Here is a 19,892-nt window from a genome sequence, read left to right as displayed (position 1 = left end):
CACATTTTCTGACAGGTTTCTCCCTTTGATGAAGGCAGTTTGTGATGGAGAAATGATGTCAGGCAGAATGGTTTTGAGTCGATTTGCTAGAAGCTTTGAGATTACCTTATATAAGGTATTCAGACACGAGATTGGCCGGAACTCTGTAGGTTTGGTTGGGTTTGTAATCTTGGGAATCAAGACAAGTGTCGTTGCATTCCACTGCTTTAAGATCCTGCCAGTTCTGAAAAACTCCTTTACTGCTGATATCACTTCGCCTCCAACAATGGGCCAACATTTTATGAAGAATTCTGCCGGATATCCATCTGGACCGCTTGATTTATTCCTTGGAAGACTAAAGAAAGCCTCTTTAATGTCCTCTGAGGAGAAGTCCTTTGTCAACTGATTCTGCTGCTCCGAGGTGCAACTGAAGTTGAGGAGAGTTGTGATATCCTCTTGAGTTGACAGAGAGGGAGAGATCTCACTTCCCAAGAGGTCGGAGAAGTAGTCGACACAAATGTCTTGGATCCCTTTGAAGGAATTCACCTTCTCCCCAGCTGCATTTTCAAGATAGTGAATATGGTTTGAAGCACGCCTGGAATTTGCCATCTTGTGGAAGTAACTAGAGTTGCAGTCGCCGTGAGTTAACCAGGTAATGCTTGATCTTTGCATGAAAAATCTTTGCTTTGCTTTGACCAGCGTAAGCCATTTCCTCTCGTCATCTAGTAAAGCCTCGGCGTTTTGCGGAGTTGGGGAGGAGAGCATCCGTTCTTGACTTTTGATCACAACTTCATGGGCCTCGGAAACTCTTTTTTCAATACCTGAGTAGTTTGTCCTACTGAAATCTCTGATGATCTTCTTGAGACCTCCCAGTTTCTTTGAGACTCGAAACATATCGGTGCCAACAAAGTTAAAAGAGAACCAACTTTGGGAGATGAGGTGGATGAAACTCTGATCATGTAGGAGGAAATTGAACAGCTTGAAAGATTTCTTTTGACTCTGCCGTGGTAGCGAGAGGTTTATGTGAGCACAAGCATGGTCCGAGAAGTCAGGTTCTCCAAAGATACAAAAGGACAAAGGGAAAGAAAATGCCCACTGATCATTTACCAACGCCCTGTCAAGCTTTTTAGCTATAGGATCCGCTTTTCTCCTATTCCACCAAGTATATGTGCAACCTCTAAAGGTAAGATCATGCAGAACAGCATTGTGGATACACTCCTGGAAAACCTTGGTTGCTCTGTCAATCGAGTACCCGTCTGATTTTGAGTGGTCGGATGGGTTGAGAGTCTGGTTGAAGTCGCCCATAACAGCCCATGGTTTACCTTGCAACGTTTGATTTGTAGATAAGCTGAGGATCTCGCTCCAAAGGTGTAACCGCTGAGCCTCGTCGTTTGAGGCATAGACAAAAGAGACTACAAAGGTGTTATCCGCGGAAGGAAGCTGCACCTCACAAGTAATCATTTGGAGAGATTTTGAAATAACAAGGACCTTGACACTGGGGTGCCAAAGAACCCAAATCTTTCCTAGGTCCGAAAAGGCATAGTTGCCTTCGTACAGCCAGCCAGGCAAAACACTTGTGATGAGCTTATCACACTTATGCTGCTGCACGTGAGTCTCAATGAGACTACCAAAAAGTGGCTTATTACTACAAAGCCATTTTTTAAATCCGGTACGATGGGATAGCTTATTAAAGCCTCGGACATTCCAACAAAAAATATCTACACACATTAATATGGAATACTAGTGGTTGAGGCTAATGCCTCGTTCACGCTTGCGCTGCCGTTGTGACATCACCTTTGTGAACTCAAAATCATCGTAATCCTCATGACAGTCTGATTGATCAGAGCTCCCAAACTCACTCGATGAGACATCAGAAGAGTCTGGGTCCGCCCCGGATACACTATCCGAAATATAGATTTTACCTTGGGCCTCCTTGTGGTTAGTGGTAAGGCCAGAGCCGCTTGTTTCTTCAATTGCTTATAATCTCTCGTTTCTTCAATTTAGTCCTCCTATTGCTTATCAAACAAATTGTTTAGTCATCATACATGACAACATTTAACTCTTAAAAACTCTTTTCCACCAATTTGGATAATCCAATGTTGTTCTAAATTCTTCTTAAATGTCTAGTTGGGAAATAAAAGCAAAAAAAATATATTGCTCAATTTTCAATTATGGAAGTAGCCAAGTCAAATATTGCAAAATGAAGCCGCATGGAATAGACACAAAAGAGAAAGAGAAATATATTAATAAACTGACGGCTGTGATACATCGTTACCATGATTGATGCTATAATAAAACAATTACACACCGTTGGATCTAATTGATGCCGATACATACATATAAACTGAACGGCTGAGATGATCTGTTGACTTTACTTGATCGTCTCATAAATCAACGGCTGTAATGTAATTGTTACGGTGTTTGATGCGATAAAACGAACATAAACCGTCCGATCTGAGAGATATATGAAATGAACGGCTGAGATGAATGTGTTGACTTTTTTACATTGGGTAGATCAGAAAGTGGAGAGCACCCAGGTAGAGAGTGTAACATGAGCCCCGCTCTGGCGCTGCTTCTTCCTCTCTCTCTCTCTCTCTCTCTCTCTCTATCATCATCATCACTTTCTTTATCTAATCTCTCTTCTTTTAAAGCGGCCATTGGAGCTCTCCAAGTTCTATCTTAACCTTTACTTGTTGTGGTGATTTTGATTTTTTTTAATCTCTCTCTCTTTCTCTTTCAAGTGAATTTTGAATTCTGTAAGTTTTCTTTTTCAATTTCTTTGAACCGATTTGGTTGTGAAACTTTGCTTTTATCGTGAGGAAGTGAATTTATTGATTTTAGGGTTTTTAATTTTGTTGTCGGCGAGTTGTGATTTATGTTTTTTTTTTTTTTTTTTTTTTCTAATTGAGGAATTTTGGGTTTTTGGATCTTTAAGAGTTGTGTGATAAAAAGTGTTGATTTTGAGAAATGGGTTGGTTACTTGAATTGTGTATGATGAACTTTGAGCTGGGTTCTGGTAAAGATTTGTACTTTGTTTATTGATTTTGATTCTGTATGGTTTGTAGGTTTTATTGTTTTCTTTATTGAAATCAAAATGGAAACTGAAGACGATTTGTGCAACCAGACCAATTGGGGAAGCTCTTCTTCTAAACTGCGGGAGCCTTGTTCATCGGACCAGGCTTTCTCGGGTTTCACGACGCAGCAGAAGTGGGAAGATGTTTCGATCTTGGATTATGAGATGGGTGGTGTGGAGCCTGCTGCTTTGCAAGTTTTCGACGACATGAAAGCTTCAGGGCAAGCTAACGTTGATTTCCTTCAAGGTGTGAGGGCTCAAGCTTGGGATCCGAGGACGATGCTTAGTAATCTATCTTTCATGGAGGAGAAGATTCACCAGTTGCAGGATCTTGTTCATCTGCTTGTTGGACGAGGTGGTGGGCAGCAGCTTCAACAAGGAGGTCGTCAAGACGAGCTGGCGCAGCAGCAGCTTATAACTACGGATCTTACTTCCATAATCATACAGCTGATTTCAACTGCAGGTAGTCTTCTTCCATCTGTTAAGCATAATATGTCAACACCTCCGGGTCCATACACTGGGCAGCCCGGTTCAGCCATGTTCCCTTATGCAAGGGAGGCTAATAACGTTGCTTCACAGAGCCTAAACAACAACAACAACAACAACAACAACAACAACTCTTCTGGTGCCCAAGAGTTCGATTTGCCTAAGCCGGTCGTTCTTGTTGATGAGAGAGATGGCCATGTTGTGGAGGAACATGAAATGAAAGACGAAGATGATGCCGAGGAAGGGGAGAACCTTCCTCCTGGTTCATACGAGATATTGCAACTTGAGAAAGAGGAGATTCTCGCACCGCATACCCACTTCTGTACGATATGTGGCAAAGGTTTCAAGAGAGACGCGAATCTGAGGATGCATATGAGAGGGCATGGAGATGAGTACAAAACTGCAGCTGCTCTTGCCAAACCGAACAAAGAATCTGTACCCGGGTCTGAGCCGTTGCTGATCAAGAGGTACTCTTGCCCATTCCTGGGTTGCAAACGTAACAAGGAGCACAAAAAGTTCCAGCCTTTGAAAACGATCCTATGCGTGAAGAACCACTATAAACGCACCCACTGCGATAAAAGCTTCACTTGCAGCCGGTGCCATACCAAGAAGTTCTCTGTCATAGCAGACCTGAAAACTCACGAGAAGCATTGCGGGAAAAACAAGTGGCTCTGTTCCTGTGGTACAACATTTTCAAGGAAAGACAAGCTGTTTGGTCACATAGCTCTGTTCCAGGGACACACGCCTGCGATCCCCCTTGAAGAGACAAAGCCTTCAGCCGGTACATCTGCTCAGAGAGAGAGCTCTGAAGGCGGGAACAACAACCAAGGAATGGTTGGCTTCAATCTCGGTTCTGCACCTAATGCCAACCAAGAAACCGCACAGCCTGGAATGACGGATGGGAAGATGAGTTTTGAGGAGTCTTTCTCGCCGATGAACTTTGATACATGTAATTTTGGAGGGTTCCATGAGTTCCCGCGACTGATGTTTGATGATTCAGAGAGTTCATTTCAAATGCTTATTGCAAATGCCTGTGGTTTCTCGCCCAGGCATGTTGGGGAGTCTGTTTTAGATACTAGTCTCTAAGGCATTACTATATATGTTAAAAGAGTATTATTAAGTTATGTAAGATGTTCTAGTTTTTAGCCTTTTTAGCAGCTCTTTTATGTCTGTAATTTGTTTTCGCCAGAATAATATCAGGAAAGCAAAAAGTGGATTTCCTTTTTAAAATCTGTTGCTAATTAATTAGTTATAAGAAAGTTTAGATTCTTTATTTTTTCTTAGCTATTTTGTTTATCTTCATTGGACCAACTATGTCCATCTCCGGTGATAGCGTCAATCTAGGAAAAGAACTGATCAGCTCTCATGATACAACAAATTGGATGTAAATTCATATCTATGAAAGTATATAACAAAATTTGATATGAGCTACAACGTCGACAGTTAGTTTCAAGGTTACAGAAACTTGCTATCAGCTAAATTGCGATGGTGTGCTTGAGAGCTTCTCAGTATCATCTACGCAAGGTTGAGAAGAAGCTTGACAGTACTTGTGAATCATTGCTTGTATCTCTCTCAACAAGCCATTCCTCTTGAATCTGTACCCTCACATCCCTATCATAAAAGAATGCTTACAGAATTAGCAAGAATAACTTACAAGTAATGAATGCATAATCATCAAAATATGAAGGTGTTTAAAGTGAGAAAAGATAGAACCTTTTCAAGGCAAGAACTTGATAGTTTCTTCTCAAGTAATCTGCGTATTTCGTAAGGGCCTCTTGAGCATATGGTCTCCCCACGGTTCTTACAGCTGCAGCACTGAGTAAACTCTCCAAAGAACCATGTTTTCTCACAAGTTTCATCGCTGTTTTCCTTCCAAACGCTGGGACCACGTGCTGAATCCCCGGAACTCCATCAACTTCATCACCCATTATACATCCTGTCACCAAATTCATAGTCCTGCTTAATAAGAAAACATGCAGAATACTTCTCTGGCAAAAACCAGACATGTATTTATATATCTGGCCAAACACTCAGTTCGAGTTGGTTTTTGACACATAACAACGCAAAATTGCACAGGCATGTATGTCTACAGAGATAACTCGGATTAGGCACTTACGAAAGCTCAAATCGGACTGTGGATCACAATTATACTGATCATGGTAGTGTTTCAAGGTATAAAAGGACCATCTATTGAGATCTGCCAATGGAATGACAATCTGAACATTTTCTGAAATCAACTGCTTAAAGTCTTTGTCCGGTGATGCAATAACCACACGATATCCTTTTTGCACGGCTTGTTCCATCAGTGTAGCCACCACATCGTCTGCTTCATGCCCTTCCATTCTAACAACCTAGCTCACAACAACAAGATCCTTAGTCAGATCATTTTCATCTACTTCTATGGCTAATTCAAATAACTATGATCCTCTCTCCTAATCAACTATATCCAAGTGACAGAAATTGAGCTAGTTTAGTTTTACCCACTGGCACATTGCAATTTCTAAGAACTTCATCGACGAACTGATGTGGCCTCTTGGAGTATTTCCCAGGATTTGGTGATTTCCTATGAGCTTTATATGAAGGCAACAGTTCTCGGCGTTGCTGGTTACCTTCTTCTCCATCAATAACCTAAAAAAAGAACATCTTTCATCAATCGGAGAAGAGAGACATAAAATTGTGGCAGAATCAAAGAAAAGAAGAGATGTTTTTTTACAGCAATGACAGGATCAGTGAGGCTGACTTGAGAGAAGAAGAGTGAAATCCAGTGACCAAAAGCTTGCGAACTGGGTTTGTTTCCTTCGTAGCAAAGTGGACTAACGTCTAAGAAGAAGACCCTTTTCTTTTTCTTCCTACTTTCTTCATTGATGCTACTGAGAAAATCTTTCTGGAGAACTTGCCCATAACCTGTTCGATGAAATGTCTCAGCGGAAGATGACGAGGAAGGAGGAGAAGAAAGAGAAGAAAATGAAGAAGAGACCCATTTGGTTCGTGAAGCTTGTGGCTTGTCGATAGATTTAGTTGTGAAGGAAAGGAGAGAATTTGGTTGAGAAAATCCTACTGTTATCATCGTCTTCAACCTCGGCGTCTGTTCTACAAGACTACTACTACTAATGTATCCATAGTTGTTTATTATTTCCAACATACTTGAATCGAGCCTTCTTCTTATAATGGGCCTTAAGTGGGTAGTTTTGGGATTATGCTTTTCGGTCCAGTAACATATAACAGTTATGTCGTTTGAATTGGAAAATAGCCAAACTATTTTCAAAACACTTTTTCATATATACAATTATTAACCTAAACTAACTAAAATTTCAAATTTTCAACCTAAACTTTATAAAATTTAGCCGTTTTCAACTTTTCCGTAAATGATATTACTTAGCCTTTTAATGGTGCTGAGTAAAACACCAACATTTAGATATTTAAATGTTAAATCAGACCGCGAATAATTCATGTTGTTTGAACTCTACCCATATAATTTTTGCAAGACAAACCAACCAACACTAGAGTGTTTGGCTTATCTAATCTCCAAACGCTAAAATTTACATTTTTCCTATTAAACAAATATTTTGCCCGTGGCAACTAGGATGAGACTCCAACTCCTTGGCAACTTGGAGTTGTGGAAACCACACAAATTTCAAAATTTGGCACTTTAGAATCGGTTTTTCCTTTCTTGCTTCCGTCTTGGATGATCGTTTTCCTCCATTGTTGTTGTTTTTGTCTGTTATTTCTGTAGATTTTTGGTTTTATGCTACTTATATTCCTTGTAACTTCTGTCAAAAATTCAAAAATGTTATAAAATCTTCACATTGATACCAAAAAAAAAGTATGATAAGCATATATCGATCAAATTCTATCTCAATACATGAGCTACCTCTTTCATCATCAACACCAAATATTTTTTCGGCTTCACAATGGAACTCATGTCGGGCGCCTTCAAAACAGGCAATGGGGTTCATTTTTTCCTTTATGTATAAAAAGAAATTTTGTTGAATAGTTTTTCAGATTCAAAAATAAACAAAAAAGAGATATATTTTTTGAACGAAAAAGAGAAAAATCATTAGTTTTATTTTTCTACATTAACACAACGAAAAGATTAAGAAGATAGTCATAGAATATGAAAAAGAATCTAACCACTTGGCAAAAAATTTATTGTTGGTGCAACTTTAAACAATTTATAATGCTTATGATTACGAAAAAACAAAACACGAAAGTAAAAACTACCTAACTAGGCGAGCTAGCGAATACGCTTAATCGATGAGAGTTGTATCCTATATAAAAGATCAACCCAACACTGCCAATGACATTTGCCCATAAGTCCATGACATTGGCTCTTTCCTCAATTGCTGGAGGTCCATGCGGAGGATTGATTCCATATTTATTTTCCTATCAGAACATACAATGAAAACTAAAGTCATGAAATGATGGGAATATGAACAGTAATTATTTTAATTTTGTAAGGATAAATAAAAGCTACCAAAAAAATGAGCATAAAATTTATGTTAAGAAGCGAGATCGCTCTCCACGGCTTTGATTGATGAAACCAATTGTAGCATAATCCAAACCTGTCGTGAGGCCAAACCACTACCGTTGGTTCAAGCACGTCTCCACATGTTTTAGATCCTAGGCGAACTAAATTTGTAGGGGCCTATTGACAATCACTATATACCGTGAGATATAAAGCTCATAGGAACTGATTAGGAAACTAGAGAAGTCTCATTCATGAATCATAATCAAATATGAAAAAAACAATGTTTTGTCTGCAATTATCAATTTTCTTACCATATTGTTTAAGTTTTACAATTATAATGCAGATTTTATTTTTGGTAACCTAATCAAATCAACATCTAAGAATATTAGTAACTTCATTAAATTCATAGTCAATATAATAGGGATGTATCACTTAGTCAAATTAACAATAAATATCACTAAACTACCTTTTTTTGTAGTCAAAATAATGATATATCACTAAATTACCCTTATTCTAGTATATCATTTTTAGTAATGTGATTTAATTTTTATTCAAAATGTTCAAATATAAAGAAATCTTCAATGAACAACTTCAGCATTGTTTTCCTATAAACTTGTCCAATCTAGTTTATAGAATTCATCACAAAATAAAATAAAATCAATAAAGATCCTTTAAGGAAGAAAAGTAGTATTCATTTATTTTAGCTTTCAGAAATATCAAGAATTTCTCTCCATTTCATTAGATATAGGTACTCTGCTAATTCTATAAACGATTAGTTTGTTGTTCTTTGTTGTCTAAAATTTCATAAAATCCAAAGCTATGTTTCTAGCATATAGCTTTGAATAAACAACTTTTGAATGTGAAAAAAGGTTTAAATACTCAAACTCGTTTCTTGATATGAATTTGCTTTTGGTATTGATATGTGTTTTGTTTATCTACATAGAAAATATTTGTCAAGTAAATTTGTTTTGTTGGAAAAATTTAAAATTTAGTCAAAAATTATTATTTTTGGTTCATAAAATTAAAGATATAGTTCCTAAGTAAATTAATTAAATTGAGTTGAAAATAGATTTTCTTTTATCAAAATTTGGTTTGCTTTATGTGTGATTTTGTTTTCTCATGGCAGAGAGGGAAGTGGAGCAAAAAAAAAAAAGTGGTATTGGTACTGTTGAAAGAACATATTTTGGTATATTGATCTTTGCATAAGAACTGATGGAAAGTGGAAACGTTGTGAATGCACAACCTGAATTATCAGGCATAGGTAAAAAAAGAAATTAGTTTGTTTCTTGAATTTTAATTTTAATTAATAATATTTTGGTTTTTGTTTAGTAGTTGATGAAACCAAAAGCTATTTATATGAACAATTATGGAATCTGTGTGCTGGACCTTTGTGTGATCTTCCAAAACTTGGAGATAAAGTTTATTATTTTCCTCAAGGCCACATAGAGTTTGTAAGTCCTCTCCGTTTCTATCTATACTCTCTGTTTTTTTCTCCTTTATTTAGTCTTTCAACATTTTGATGCCTTTTAAAGGTTGAAGCATCTACAAGAGAAGAGTTGAATCAAATCCAACCAAATTTTGATATTCCTTCCAAACTTCAGTGTCATGTTATGGCTATTCATCGTAAGGTATATTATAGTAAATACACATGAGCAACTTTGTCTTATTTTCGTATATTTTAATTTCACTATTAAAAGAAGTTATTTTTAATTGGTTAATGTTTGATTTTTAGGTGGAAAAAAATACTGATCAAGTTTATGCTGAGATCACGTTGATGCCAAATACAACAGTGAGTGAAAAAATGTCAAAGCTTTACTTTTAGTTAATTGTAATGTTCCTCGAGTTATCTCTCACTGATTTTCTAATTTTGTTAATATTTAGCAAGTTATAATCCCTACTCAGAATGAGAGCAATGATAGGCCAAAAATAAACTTTTTTAAGAAAATTTTATCGGCATCAGATACAAGCACCCATGGGGGCTTATCCGTTCCTAAAAGAGATGCAACTGAATGTCTCCCTCCGCTGGTATTTTTGTTTAGTTTCTCTATTAATTAAATTCAAAATTTAAGGTTTCACTTGAAATTTATGTACTAAATAATGACGTAGGATATGAGTCTACCTGTGCCGACACAAGAGTTTCTTACTAAGGATCTCCATGGTAATGAATGGAGGTTCAAGCACAGTTTTAGAGGTAAGAAATCCTTTTATTTTCAAAAATATATGAAAATTGTGATTAAGAAATAATAGCAATATTCTTGTTGCATGCAGGGACACCACGTAGACATCTCATAACTACAGGGTGGAGTGCATTCGTAACAACGAAAAAATTAGTTGCTGGTGACGTTTTGGTATTTGTTAGGTAAATAAATTTGTCTTTTTAAAAAAATCTGTTTTGGGTCAAGATAATTGGCTTTAAACTATTCACTTGTGGTTTCAGGGGAGAAAATGGAGAGTTACGAGTTGGTATCAGACGAGCAGGACATCAACAAGGAAACACACCTTCATCACTAGTATCAACAGAAAGTATGAGACATGGAGTAATTGTTTCTGCAGTTCATGCTTTTCATAGCAAATGTATGTTCTCTATAGTTTACAAGCCAAGGTAATTTAAAGAACCACTTGAACTAACATTTATGAATCTATTAAAAATTATGATATTAGCTTCTTTAACATTAATGTTTATATTTTGGTTTTTGATATGTATCAGGTCAAGTCAATTTATTGTCAATCACGACAATTTTTTAGATGCTATGAACAAGAAGTTCAATGTCGGTTCACGTTTTACAATGCAGTTTGAGGGTGAGGATTTCTCTGAAAGAAGGTAATACCATATGATAACTTGTTTTCTTTTTCTTTTCTTATCTATTCTCTATCATAACACATTTTCATTTATTAACTAAGATATTTTGGGACAATTATTGGAGTTAATAATTTCTCCCCTCATTGGAAGGATTCTGAATGGCGAAGTTTACAAGTTAATTTTCTTTCACACTTTATAACATTACTTTGAATTACGTTTTTGAGTGCAATAAATAAAATATCACTAATTAACTCTAATTTTGCAGGTACGATGGGATGAATTTGTATCCTTTCCAAGACCAAACAGAGTTTCCCCATGGGAAATCAAACATTTAACGCCTTCTTCAAATGTTATCCAATCATCTTTGCTGAAGAACAAGCGTTCTCGACATGTTAACGAAATCGGTAAAAGAAACATAGACATTCTTATAATCTTCTATTTAATGAATAAAATATTTCTTTTGAATACTTTCTCACTATACATATTACATACATAGGTTCATCATCATCACATTGCTTACCTCCTATATTGATCGAAGGCCAGGATATAGGACAGCCAAGCATGACCTCTCCCATGAGTATTCCTCAACTCAGTAATCGTGATGCAGTTGAAGATGCTAAGAAGCCTTCTAATGGGATAATGAGCTATTCTGTCCCATCAATGCCTGACAGATATTACAATAATGATCAAATGATTACACCAATAAAAGAAAATATAACTATCAATGCAGGTTGTAGTTGTAGATTGTTTGGAGTTACTCTGACCACTCCTTCAGAGATCAAATATCCTGTGGAACCAAATGAATCATACCAAATATCGGATACTTCAAAACTCTCTCAAGAGAAAAAGCTTGGTTTAACCCAAACATCAACATCACCTACAGAGATTCGAAGCAAGCAGTTTAGTTCTATTAGAAGTTGCACTAAGGTAAGCATAAGATCACCATATTCTTACTCTTTATAAATGAACATGTTCATTATATTCTCAACTCAAACAATTTTGATATGGTGTTATTGAATAGGTTCAAATGCAAGGTGTAACTATAGGAAGAGCTCTGGATCTTAGTGTTTTAAATGGATATGATCAGCTAATACATGAACTAGATAAGCTATTTGATCTCAAAGGAAAGTTGCAAACCCGCAACCAATGGGAAATAGTTTTCACTGACGACGAAGGAGATATGATGGTTGTTGGAGATGATCCATGGCCGTAAGTCTTCTTTATCTTTTCTGTTTATAAAATATTTGTTAAAATTTTAAAAAATAATATTACATTTTTGGTATTGTGTGCATATAGTGAATTCTGCAACATGGTGAAGAAGATATTCATATTGTCAAAAGAGGAGGTCAACAATTTGAAGTCTGGAACCAACATTTCAAGCTAAATCAATAATTTAAAGATCTTCTAACATATACCACCATAAATAAAAAGAACTATCCATGACTATGTTTTGTGGTGCAATAGAGGTAAAAATAGTTGGAGAGGATTTTTTCTTTTCTTTTTAAGTTGTATTTTTTCTTTCTATTTCTATGATGTCTTCTTCTGTTTTTTTTTTGTTATTGTCAACAACGTTAATTGTTGTTGTATGATTCTGTATTATGACATCTCTATTGTTCATTTATAATAATAAAAAAATCTCCTTCGTTGTGTGATATTATGCTTATGTCTTCTGATGATATTTTTACTTAACCTATGTTATTATAGTATTTGTAAAACTGTATTCTTCAGAGACGAAAACCAAAATGTGGCTCAAATTTTATTATATAGTTCTTTAGATTGATCACTAGCTACATTATTATTAGTATGTTTATCATATAGATGTACTATGAAAAATGTATATAGTCAAGTATAACTGTCCACCTTTTTGATATTTCTTACCAAAGTTTGACTGCAGTAATTCATGTTACCTTGTGACATTTTTTGGAAGAATAGGTAAAAATGAGAAGTATGAAATTCCACTTTGCATCGATCATTTTTTACCCCACAAATGGAAGATTCAATCCTTATAGCAAGCATTTGCAACGTCATCATAACAAATTCAAGAAATAATATTTTTGTCACTTGTTTTGGGGGGAGTTTCTACTTTGTAGTGCAATAAAATTTTGTTGATATAGTCTAAGGAAGTTCAGCCCATTCTACTCCAACAAAACTAATAAGTCGACATCTTATGTTAACCAAATTCATAATCTACTGAATTCATCAAATGAGGTGAGAAAGGCAAAAGAGAAAAAAAAATGGAAAGAAGTCATCATCGATTAGGGAGTAATGGCATCATTAGGATTCATATTTGGAGAATCAGAGTAATTTATTCATTTTTCTGACAAACATGGCACACATGGACTGTATAACGACAATTTTCTCAACAAAACACATTTGGAACCAACAATAACAATGCATTTTTGTCTATTTTACTGTACGTTTATAGGTTTTTAATAAGGTTTCAGGTGTTATAAGTACTTTCAAGAGTCTTTACATGTTTTAACAAAAAGGGACAAAAGGCGAGAAAAAGAGTTTCATGACAATTTTCAAAATATTAGGGCCTTGAATGGCACTTGATTTTGGTGCAGTTTTTGGCTTTAGATTTTGTAAATTCCACTTTCTAAGCTATTAACGATTTTGAGAAAAATAGATTTCCTAGAATTTAGTAAAACCAGATTTTGGAGGATTTTAGCCATTTGTTCATAAAATCTAAAAACCACATTTTGTGGGTTTTTAAGCGTGACTTTTTCTTTTTTTTTTTTCTTTTTTTTTTTTTTTTCTTTTTTTCTGATATATATTTATTCTAATTTCTTTAAATTTTAAGATAAACTAAAACCTTTTTTTTGTGCATCATTGTATTTTTTTTAATCTTTTAATAAAAATTTATAATTATTATTTTATTATTTTTAAAATAATTATTATACATAAAAACCAAGAACTAATTAATTCACCATTCAGGATTTTGTAAAAACTAAAATCTACACCAAAAATCAAAAACCAAAATCCAAAAGCTAAAAACCAAAATCTAAAAACTAGTTAAAAACCAGCAGCCATTCAAGAAGAAGTTTGACACCAGTTAAAGACCTTCCCAAACACCAGATCAAATTTTCGAGGTGTCGTTGGAAATTTTAAAAAGCTATCTTTTATCTGCAAATGGAATTAGATGAAACCTCAAACCCAAACATAAGTTATGCCCGTTTGAAAGAAGCTCTGTCATGCCGCTCGTAAACTCTTAAAACCTAAATGTTCTTAATTGCTTTAATTAGCTTGAATCAGAATGATGGCAATGATTCTGGCAAACAAAGTATTATTAATGCAAGAATGATGTTAAACTCAAAACTTAAACGATAACACATCAAAGGTGCTAACACATCTTCTTTTGAATGGTGCTAATTACGAAAGATGGTCAAAATGAACCATAAATTAACGTATTCACTCTGATTCGGTTCTATGCTTCAGGCATAATGAGCTTCAACCGGTTGGTCGTAATCTTGGATAAAACCTTATAAATAATGTTGCAATAAATAATTGGTGGATGGTCTTGCATGTTTGTTATGTCGGTATTAAGGACAATGTTCTGGCGTTGACACTACAAGGCATGAATACATACACAGAAAAATATTAAACAGCCATGACAAATTTTTTTCCAAATATATCCCAATTGGCTTTAAAAATATTTGTCAGATGACTTATTTTGTGACATTATGGTTGCTTCAATTGGAACTTCTACAAGAGCCTCAACAATCCCATGTTTGAACCATACAATCCATGAGGTATTTGGGCTATAGGTGTTTTATTGATGGCTCTTGGAAGGATAGTGATTTTTTTGTAGGAATAGGGTGGTATTATTCCCGTTGTAAAGACCCGTTGCCAACCATGGGGGCTGCAAATCTCTGTCGTAGTTTGTCAGCTTTACACGCAGAGGGGAAACACTAGTGTGGAAAATGAAGTGTATGATGGAAGCAAACAAGAGAGATGTGATGTTCGTAACCGACTGCTTAGATTTGGTGAAAATGGTATCTTTTCCAACCGAGTGGTCCACCTTCTCAACCTACCTAGAAGAGATTCAAAACGATAAGAAGATTTTTCTTCATTTTTCATTTATTTTAGTTTCTCGTCAAGCTAATACTTAAGTGGATAATTTGGCACGTAAAATACGAGCCGAACTGCTTTTGGGTTTATTTGTAAACGATATTCTTTCGCATTGGTTGTTTTAAGGCTAATCAAATAAAGCTGTTGACAAAAACAAAAAAATGGTTGCTTCTCTACTTTGACAAGTGTGATGGAAGAAGGTAGTTTTTTGATCATCGTCCCACAGCCATGTTATCCTTGATTTTTGTTGGAAATTTTTTTCTGAACAATTGCGAAATAATTTTAGTTATGGCTGGCTAGCTTCAATTCAGAAGAAAAATTTTCTAGTGTTGGATCCCATAAAGCCAATTTTTGTATGAAATTTAGAGTCTCTAGAGCTTCTTGGAATTCATGAGTAGTGTCTCCATAAAAATCTATATTTAACGCCCGAATTAAGATTCATTATAGTTTTTTTCTGGAGAACATAACGTGAATGAAAAATAGTTTTCATAGAATAGTAGACTTGCGAATTTACTACAATAAAAAAATCAAGATGATTTGTGAGGAAAGTAAAATTTTTAAAAAGGTTTCCTCATATATTCCTCACTATTCGATTTAAGTGAAGTTCACAATATGCATAATCAGATATAAAATTTATTAAAAAGTTTCTATTTATGGAAAATACTACTAATTAAATTTGAAACAAAACTTGCATTAAAAACAATAGAACTTTTTCTCTAAAACATGCTTGACAATTTTATATTTTGTCGTCTTTAAAACTCCTAAAATTTTTATATGGGAATTGGAGTGTATAACCAAAATAAAATACTATAATTTAAAAACTAACCACACTAACCATGTGTCTAATATATAACCTATATTTTATGTATTAATGACATTTTCTACCCTTCACCATCCTACCTCCAACCATCACTAACACCCCAACCATCCTCTTACCACCACCATCACAACCTCCGACTACCGACCATCACCACCGCCGACAACTTCCGGCGAGAATCTCCTGCGACCACCTCCGGCAACCACATCCGGTGAACATCACCGGCGAGAACCTCCGGCGACCATTTCCGGCGAGAACCTCCAGCGACCATCTCCAGCGAGAACCTCTGGCGACCACTTCCAGCGAGAATCTCCGGCGACCAACTCCGGCCACCTCCTCCGGCCGTTGGCCTCCGGCAACTTCCTCCAACCGCCGGCCTCCGGCAATCTCCTCCGTCCACTGGACACCGCCGCCGGCCACCGGCCAACACCTCCGACCAATAGCCACCATGCCCTCCACTACCTACAAATACTAAATTAGTAATTTTGCTATATTCCAATCATAATCTTCTAATTTTTTTCAAATATAGTGTTAATTTCTATTATGATTTTTTTGTTTTGGTTATTAGACAAATTCACCCAATTTTATATGATAATCTTTTTTCCTGTAGACAGCGAATTATATATTATAGGCAATTCAAATTATGTATAAGCATTTTGTTTGAAATTTTGAAGGCCTATTTTTCCTTTTAAAAAACGTTTAAATGATTAGGGTTCTCTACGGTTTCCTCGAAAAAAGAAGGAACAAAGTAAACTATTATGGTCAACAATGTGAACGTACACTTTTGTCAAAAAAAAAAAAAAAAAAAACAAAGAGTGATGACGTGGGAAAGCTTCACTCGAAAAAGACTTGTGTTAACGCATCAGTCAAGTCAACTCCTTCAACCCAATCAACACGAGACGGAAAGTACACACTGTTAGCTATTCTCTTCACTTTCCTTGACCTGTCTGTTTCCGTTTTCTAATCGAATTTTCTCGGCAATCTTGACGCGTTAAGCTTTTCATCATACCTTTTTTGCCTGAAAACAATAATCACCGGGGTCAAGAAAGATGATGAAGAAGATACATGTTCATCCAGAAACAGGTAAGTTCATGTTCTGTCTCTTCTTCATCTTCTGGTCTTGTTGCCATGTATGTTTCTCGGAGCTGTCTCCGGACCAGAAAAACACAATGATCGAACTCTCAAGATTCCTTAATATCCCGGATTGGAACCGTCCTGGTTCTGAGATGAATCCATGTTCATGGAACGGTGTTCTTTGCAGCCGGCCAGACAATGGCTCTGTGATTAGCCTCTCTGTCTCTGGCTTTGATCTGTCCAATTCTTCCTTCTTACCAGTTGTCTGCAATCTCCATACTTTGGAGTCTCTTGATGTCTCCAACAACAGTTTAAGCTTAATCCCAGATGGTTTTGTGACGAATTGCGAAAGACTAGTTGGGTTTAAGCATCTGAACTTGAGCTCCAACAACTTCTCTTCTTCTCCTAGTTTCCGCGGTTTCTCCAAATTGGCGGTTCTTGATATCTCTTACAACGTGTTGAGTGGGATCATTCGAGATTATGGTTTTGAGGGGTTGGTTCAGTTGAGGAGTTTGAATCTTAGCTTCAACAGTTTAACTGGTTCTGTTCCGATCAATTTGACCAAAAGTCTTGAGAAGCTCGAGGTTTCAGATAACCATTTGAGCGGTACTATCCCCGAGGGCATCGGACATTATCAAGAATTAAGGCTGATAGATCTCAGTGATAATCATCTTATTGGCTCAATCCCGAGTTCATTGGGAAACCTCTCCAAGTTAGAAAGTTTAATTCTTTCCAACAATAATCTTAGCGGGACAATCCCAGAATCACTTTCAAGAATCCAAACTTTGCGTAGATTTGCAGCTAACCGTAACAAATTCACCGGAGTAATCCCTTCAGGGATCACTAAAAACCTCGCAAACTTAGACCTCAGCTTCAACTACCTAAACGGGTCGATTCCAGGTGATCTTTTGTCACAGCTTAAACTCGTCTCTGTGGATCTGTCATCTAATCAACTTGTTGGATGGATACCACAAAGCATTTCGTCTAGCCTGGTTAGGCTGAGACTTGGAAGCAATAAGCTAACAGGGTCTGTGCCCTCAGCTGCGTTTGAATCACTGCAGAACCTAACCTACCTGGAGATGGACAACAACCGTTTAACAGGCCACATACCTTCTGCATTTGGAAACCTTGTGAGCTTGAATCTTCTGAACTTGGCTATGAACGGGTTCTCCGGGATAATACCTCCTTCATTTGGAAACCTTACCCGCCTTCAAGTGTTACAACTGCAGCAAAACAAGCTTACCGGAGAAATCCCAGATACTATCACATTGTTAATTAACCTCTTGATTCTCAATATCAGCTGGAATTCTCTGAGTGGATCCATACCACCTTCTCTTTTGCAGCTAAAGAAGCTTTCCAACATGAACTTGCAAGGAAATCATCTGACTGGTACCATACCTGAAAACATTGGAGATCTGGAGAATGTGATAGAACTTCAGCTTGGACAAAACCGGCTAAGCGGTAGGATTCCAGTAATGCCACCAAAGTTACAGATTTCATTGAATCTCAGCTACAACATGTTTGAAGGGCCTATCCCCACTTCATTGTTTCAACTTATAAACTTGGAAGTTCTTGATCTGTCAAATAACAAACTTTCAGGCGAAATCCCTCCTTCTGGCAGTTTAATATCTCTCACGCAGCTTATACTTTCCAACAACCAACTAAGCGGAGATATGCCTAGGTTCACCCGAAATGTTTTAGTTAATATCAGTGGAAACCCCGGGATCAAGTCAATCAATGAGGATGAAGTCTCTATCAAGAGAAGCCAATCTGGGAAAAGCAAACTAGTTATGGTTGTAATATTTGTTGTCCTTGGAGTTCTTGCTCTCGTGGCAGGGATCACAACTCTCATCGTGCTCAAACTTTCTAGGCGCTTCAAGGGAGTTAACAACATGCAAGTCGACCCAGCTGAAGAAGGATCAACTGTTCTCCCCGAGGTCATTCATGGAAAGCTTCTCACTTCAAACCCTATACACAGATCAAACATCAACTTCACCAAAGCTGTCGAAGCTGTTGCTCATCCAGAAAATGCTCTGCATCAGACAATGTTCTGGAGTTACTACAGAGTAGGCATGCCCTCTGGTTCGAGTTACTTTATCAAAAGACTTAACACAAGAGACAGGCTTTTCCAGCTAGCCAGTAGCGAGCAACTAGAGCAAGAGCTAGAGATGTTGGGCAAGCTGCATCACACGAACGTAATGGTTCCACTAGCATATGTGCTCTATTCAGAAGGATGCTTGCTCATCTATGACTTTCCTCACATGCGTACCCTTTACGATGTTCTACACAACCATACCAGTGATGTGGTTGATTGGACGAGCAGGTACAGTATTGCGGTTGGCATAGCTCAGGGGATCTCTTACTTGCATGGATCCAAATCCAGCGGCCGTGAACCAATCCTTCTACCTGATCTCTCAAGTAAAAAAATTATGCTCAAGTCGCTCACTGAGCCCTTAGTAGGGGACATTGAACTGTTTAAGGTAATCGATCCATCCAAAAGCAACAGCAGCCTCTCAGCAGTTGCAGGCACCATCGGCTACATTCCACCAGGTGAGTGCAAAATGTTTTTCGGCTTGTCTAAAAAACATCAACTCTCTTAATCCTTCACTTTTAATCTTTCATCAGAGTATGCTTACACTATGAGGGTGACAATGGCTGGGAACGTCTACAGCTTTGGGGTGATTCTTTTGGAGTTGTTGACTGGGAGGCAAGCGGTAAGCGAAGGAAGAGAATTGGCTAAGTGGGTGCAGAGTCATTCGAGCCAACAAGAACAGTGCAACAACATTCTTGATCTCAGAGTGAGTAAAACATCATCTGTAGCAACAAGGCAGATGCTCCGTGCCCTCAGTGTTGCTCTTGCCTGCATAAACATCTCTCCTGGGGCAAGGCCAAAGATGAAGACTGTCCTAAAGATGCTCACAAGACTAAAGTAAAAGTGTCAGATGATAGATGTAAATTTTTGCTTGTTACTGTATGTATAAGCAGCATATGGAGATTTCTTTCCTCTGGCAGACACTATTCTCTGCATCTCCATTTTAGAGATGCTGATAAACAAGAAGGATCTAATGCATTCAGAGTTGTGGTTTAATATTATCAGTCCATATTAGATTCATCACAGGAAGTG

The 19,892-nt window shown here is 36.9% G+C and overlaps 4 protein-coding genes and 1 long non-coding RNA gene across 9 annotated transcripts; 3 read left to right on the top strand and 2 right to left on the bottom strand.

Annotated features, from left to right (window-relative positions):
- Positions 1-2,438: 2,438 nt before the first annotated feature.
- Positions 2,439-4,768, top strand: LOC104757781 (protein SENSITIVE TO PROTON RHIZOTOXICITY 1). 4 transcript variants are annotated; one of them, XM_087495645.1, is made up of 3 exons: positions 2,488-2,677; positions 3,045-3,515; positions 3,632-4,768. In XM_087495645.1, the coding sequence occupies exon 3, from the start codon at positions 3,755-3,757 to the stop codon at positions 4,622-4,624; it is 870 nt and encodes a 289-aa protein (XP_087351771.1). In that variant the 5' UTR covers positions 2,488-2,677; positions 3,045-3,515; positions 3,632-3,754; the 3' UTR covers positions 4,625-4,768. The 4 variants fall into 4 exon arrangements, with proteins under 4 accessions (XP_010478871.2, XP_010478870.2, XP_087351771.1 ...); XM_087495644.1 differs by having other exon boundaries at positions 2,511-2,735; XM_010480569.3 differs by having other exon boundaries at positions 2,439-2,677; positions 3,045-4,768.
- A 136-nt stretch (positions 4,769-4,904) lies between these two features.
- On the bottom strand, positions 4,905-6,679 carry LOC104757782 (uncharacterized). Of its 2 annotated transcripts, none has more exons than XM_010480570.3 (5): positions 6,252-6,679; positions 6,023-6,166; positions 5,655-5,889; positions 5,252-5,474; positions 4,905-5,149 (listed from the first exon to the last, which is right to left on the bottom strand). In XM_010480570.3, exons 1-5 carry the CDS (start codon positions 6,603-6,605, stop codon positions 5,050-5,052), a joined length of 1,056 nt encoding a protein of 351 aa, XP_010478872.1. In that variant the 5' UTR covers positions 6,606-6,679; the 3' UTR covers positions 4,905-5,049. The 2 variants fall into 2 exon arrangements, with proteins under 2 accessions (XP_010478872.1, XP_087351772.1); XM_087495646.1 differs by having other exon boundaries at positions 6,019-6,166; positions 6,252-6,672.
- A 1,079-nt stretch (positions 6,680-7,758) lies between these two features.
- Positions 7,759-8,279, bottom strand: LOC147923589 (uncharacterized). Its single transcript, XR_015586488.1, has 2 exons — positions 8,013-8,279; positions 7,759-7,921 (listed from the first exon to the last, which is right to left on the bottom strand). It is a non-coding gene; the product is annotated as an uncharacterized LOC147923589 (long non-coding RNA).
- Positions 8,280-8,621: 342 nt separating this feature from the next.
- Positions 8,622-12,350, top strand: LOC104757783 (putative auxin response factor 14). Its single transcript, XM_010480571.2, has 15 exons — positions 8,622-8,754; positions 9,133-9,267; positions 9,339-9,457; positions 9,539-9,634; positions 9,739-9,795; positions 9,888-10,031; positions 10,113-10,197; positions 10,275-10,365; positions 10,444-10,608; positions 10,714-10,827; positions 10,908-10,980; positions 11,072-11,210; positions 11,303-11,733; positions 11,828-12,015; positions 12,103-12,350. Exons 2-15 carry the CDS (start codon positions 9,219-9,221, stop codon positions 12,188-12,190), a joined length of 1,839 nt encoding a protein of 612 aa, XP_010478873.1. The 5' UTR covers positions 8,622-8,754; positions 9,133-9,218; the 3' UTR covers positions 12,191-12,350.
- A 4,085-nt stretch (positions 12,351-16,435) lies between these two features.
- On the top strand, positions 16,436-19,856 carry LOC147923588 (uncharacterized). Its single transcript, XM_087495612.1, has 2 exons — positions 16,436-19,318; positions 19,394-19,856. The coding sequence occupies exons 1-2, from the start codon at positions 16,744-16,746 to the stop codon at positions 19,699-19,701; spliced, it is 2,883 nt and encodes a 960-aa protein (XP_087351738.1). The 5' UTR covers positions 16,436-16,743; the 3' UTR covers positions 19,702-19,856.
- The last annotated feature ends 36 nt before the right edge of the window (positions 19,857-19,892 follow it).

This window comes from Camelina sativa, chromosome 17 (assembly GCF_030686135.1).
Source record: "Camelina sativa cultivar CO46 ecotype springtype chromosome 17, ASM3068613v1".
NCBI lineage: Eukaryota > Viridiplantae > Streptophyta > Magnoliopsida > Brassicales > Brassicaceae > Camelina > Camelina sativa.
This window is presented reverse-complemented; position numbering and strand designations above follow the sequence as displayed.

Bases quoted from the DNA above. Each gene is read 5' to 3' on its own strand.
- LOC104757781 (XM_010480569.3), top strand. From the start codon at position 3,074: ATGGAAACTGAAGACGATTTGTGCAACCAGACCAATTGGGGAAGCTCT.
- LOC147923588 (XM_087495612.1), top strand. From the start codon at position 16,744: ATGATGAAGAAGATACATGTTCATCCAGAAACAGGTAAGTTCATGTTC. The intron at 19,319-19,393 runs GTGAGTGCAAAA...ATCTTTCATCAG, and splicing joins CATCGGCTACATTCCACCAG to AGTATGCTTACACTATGAGG.
- LOC104757783 (XM_010480571.2), top strand. From the start codon at position 9,219: ATGGAAAGTGGAAACGTTGTGAATGCACAACCTGAATTATCAGGCATA. The intron at 9,796-9,887 runs GTGAGTGAAAAA...GTTAATATTTAG, and splicing joins CGTTGATGCCAAATACAACA to CAAGTTATAATCCCTACTCA. The intron at 12,016-12,102 runs GTAAGTCTTCTT...GTGTGCATATAG, and splicing joins GTTGGAGATGATCCATGGCC to TGAATTCTGCAACATGGTGA.
- LOC104757782 (XM_010480570.3), bottom strand. From the start codon at position 6,605: ATGATAACAGTAGGATTTTCTCAACCAAATTCTCTCCTTTCCTTCACA. The intron at 5,890-6,022 runs GTGGGTAAAACT...GTTGTGAGCTAG, and splicing joins TTAGAAATTGCAATGTGCCA to GTTGTTAGAATGGAAGGGCA. The intron at 5,475-5,654 runs GTAAGTGCCTAA...ATTTGGTGACAG, and splicing joins ACAGTCCGATTTGAGCTTTC to GATGTATAATGGGTGATGAA.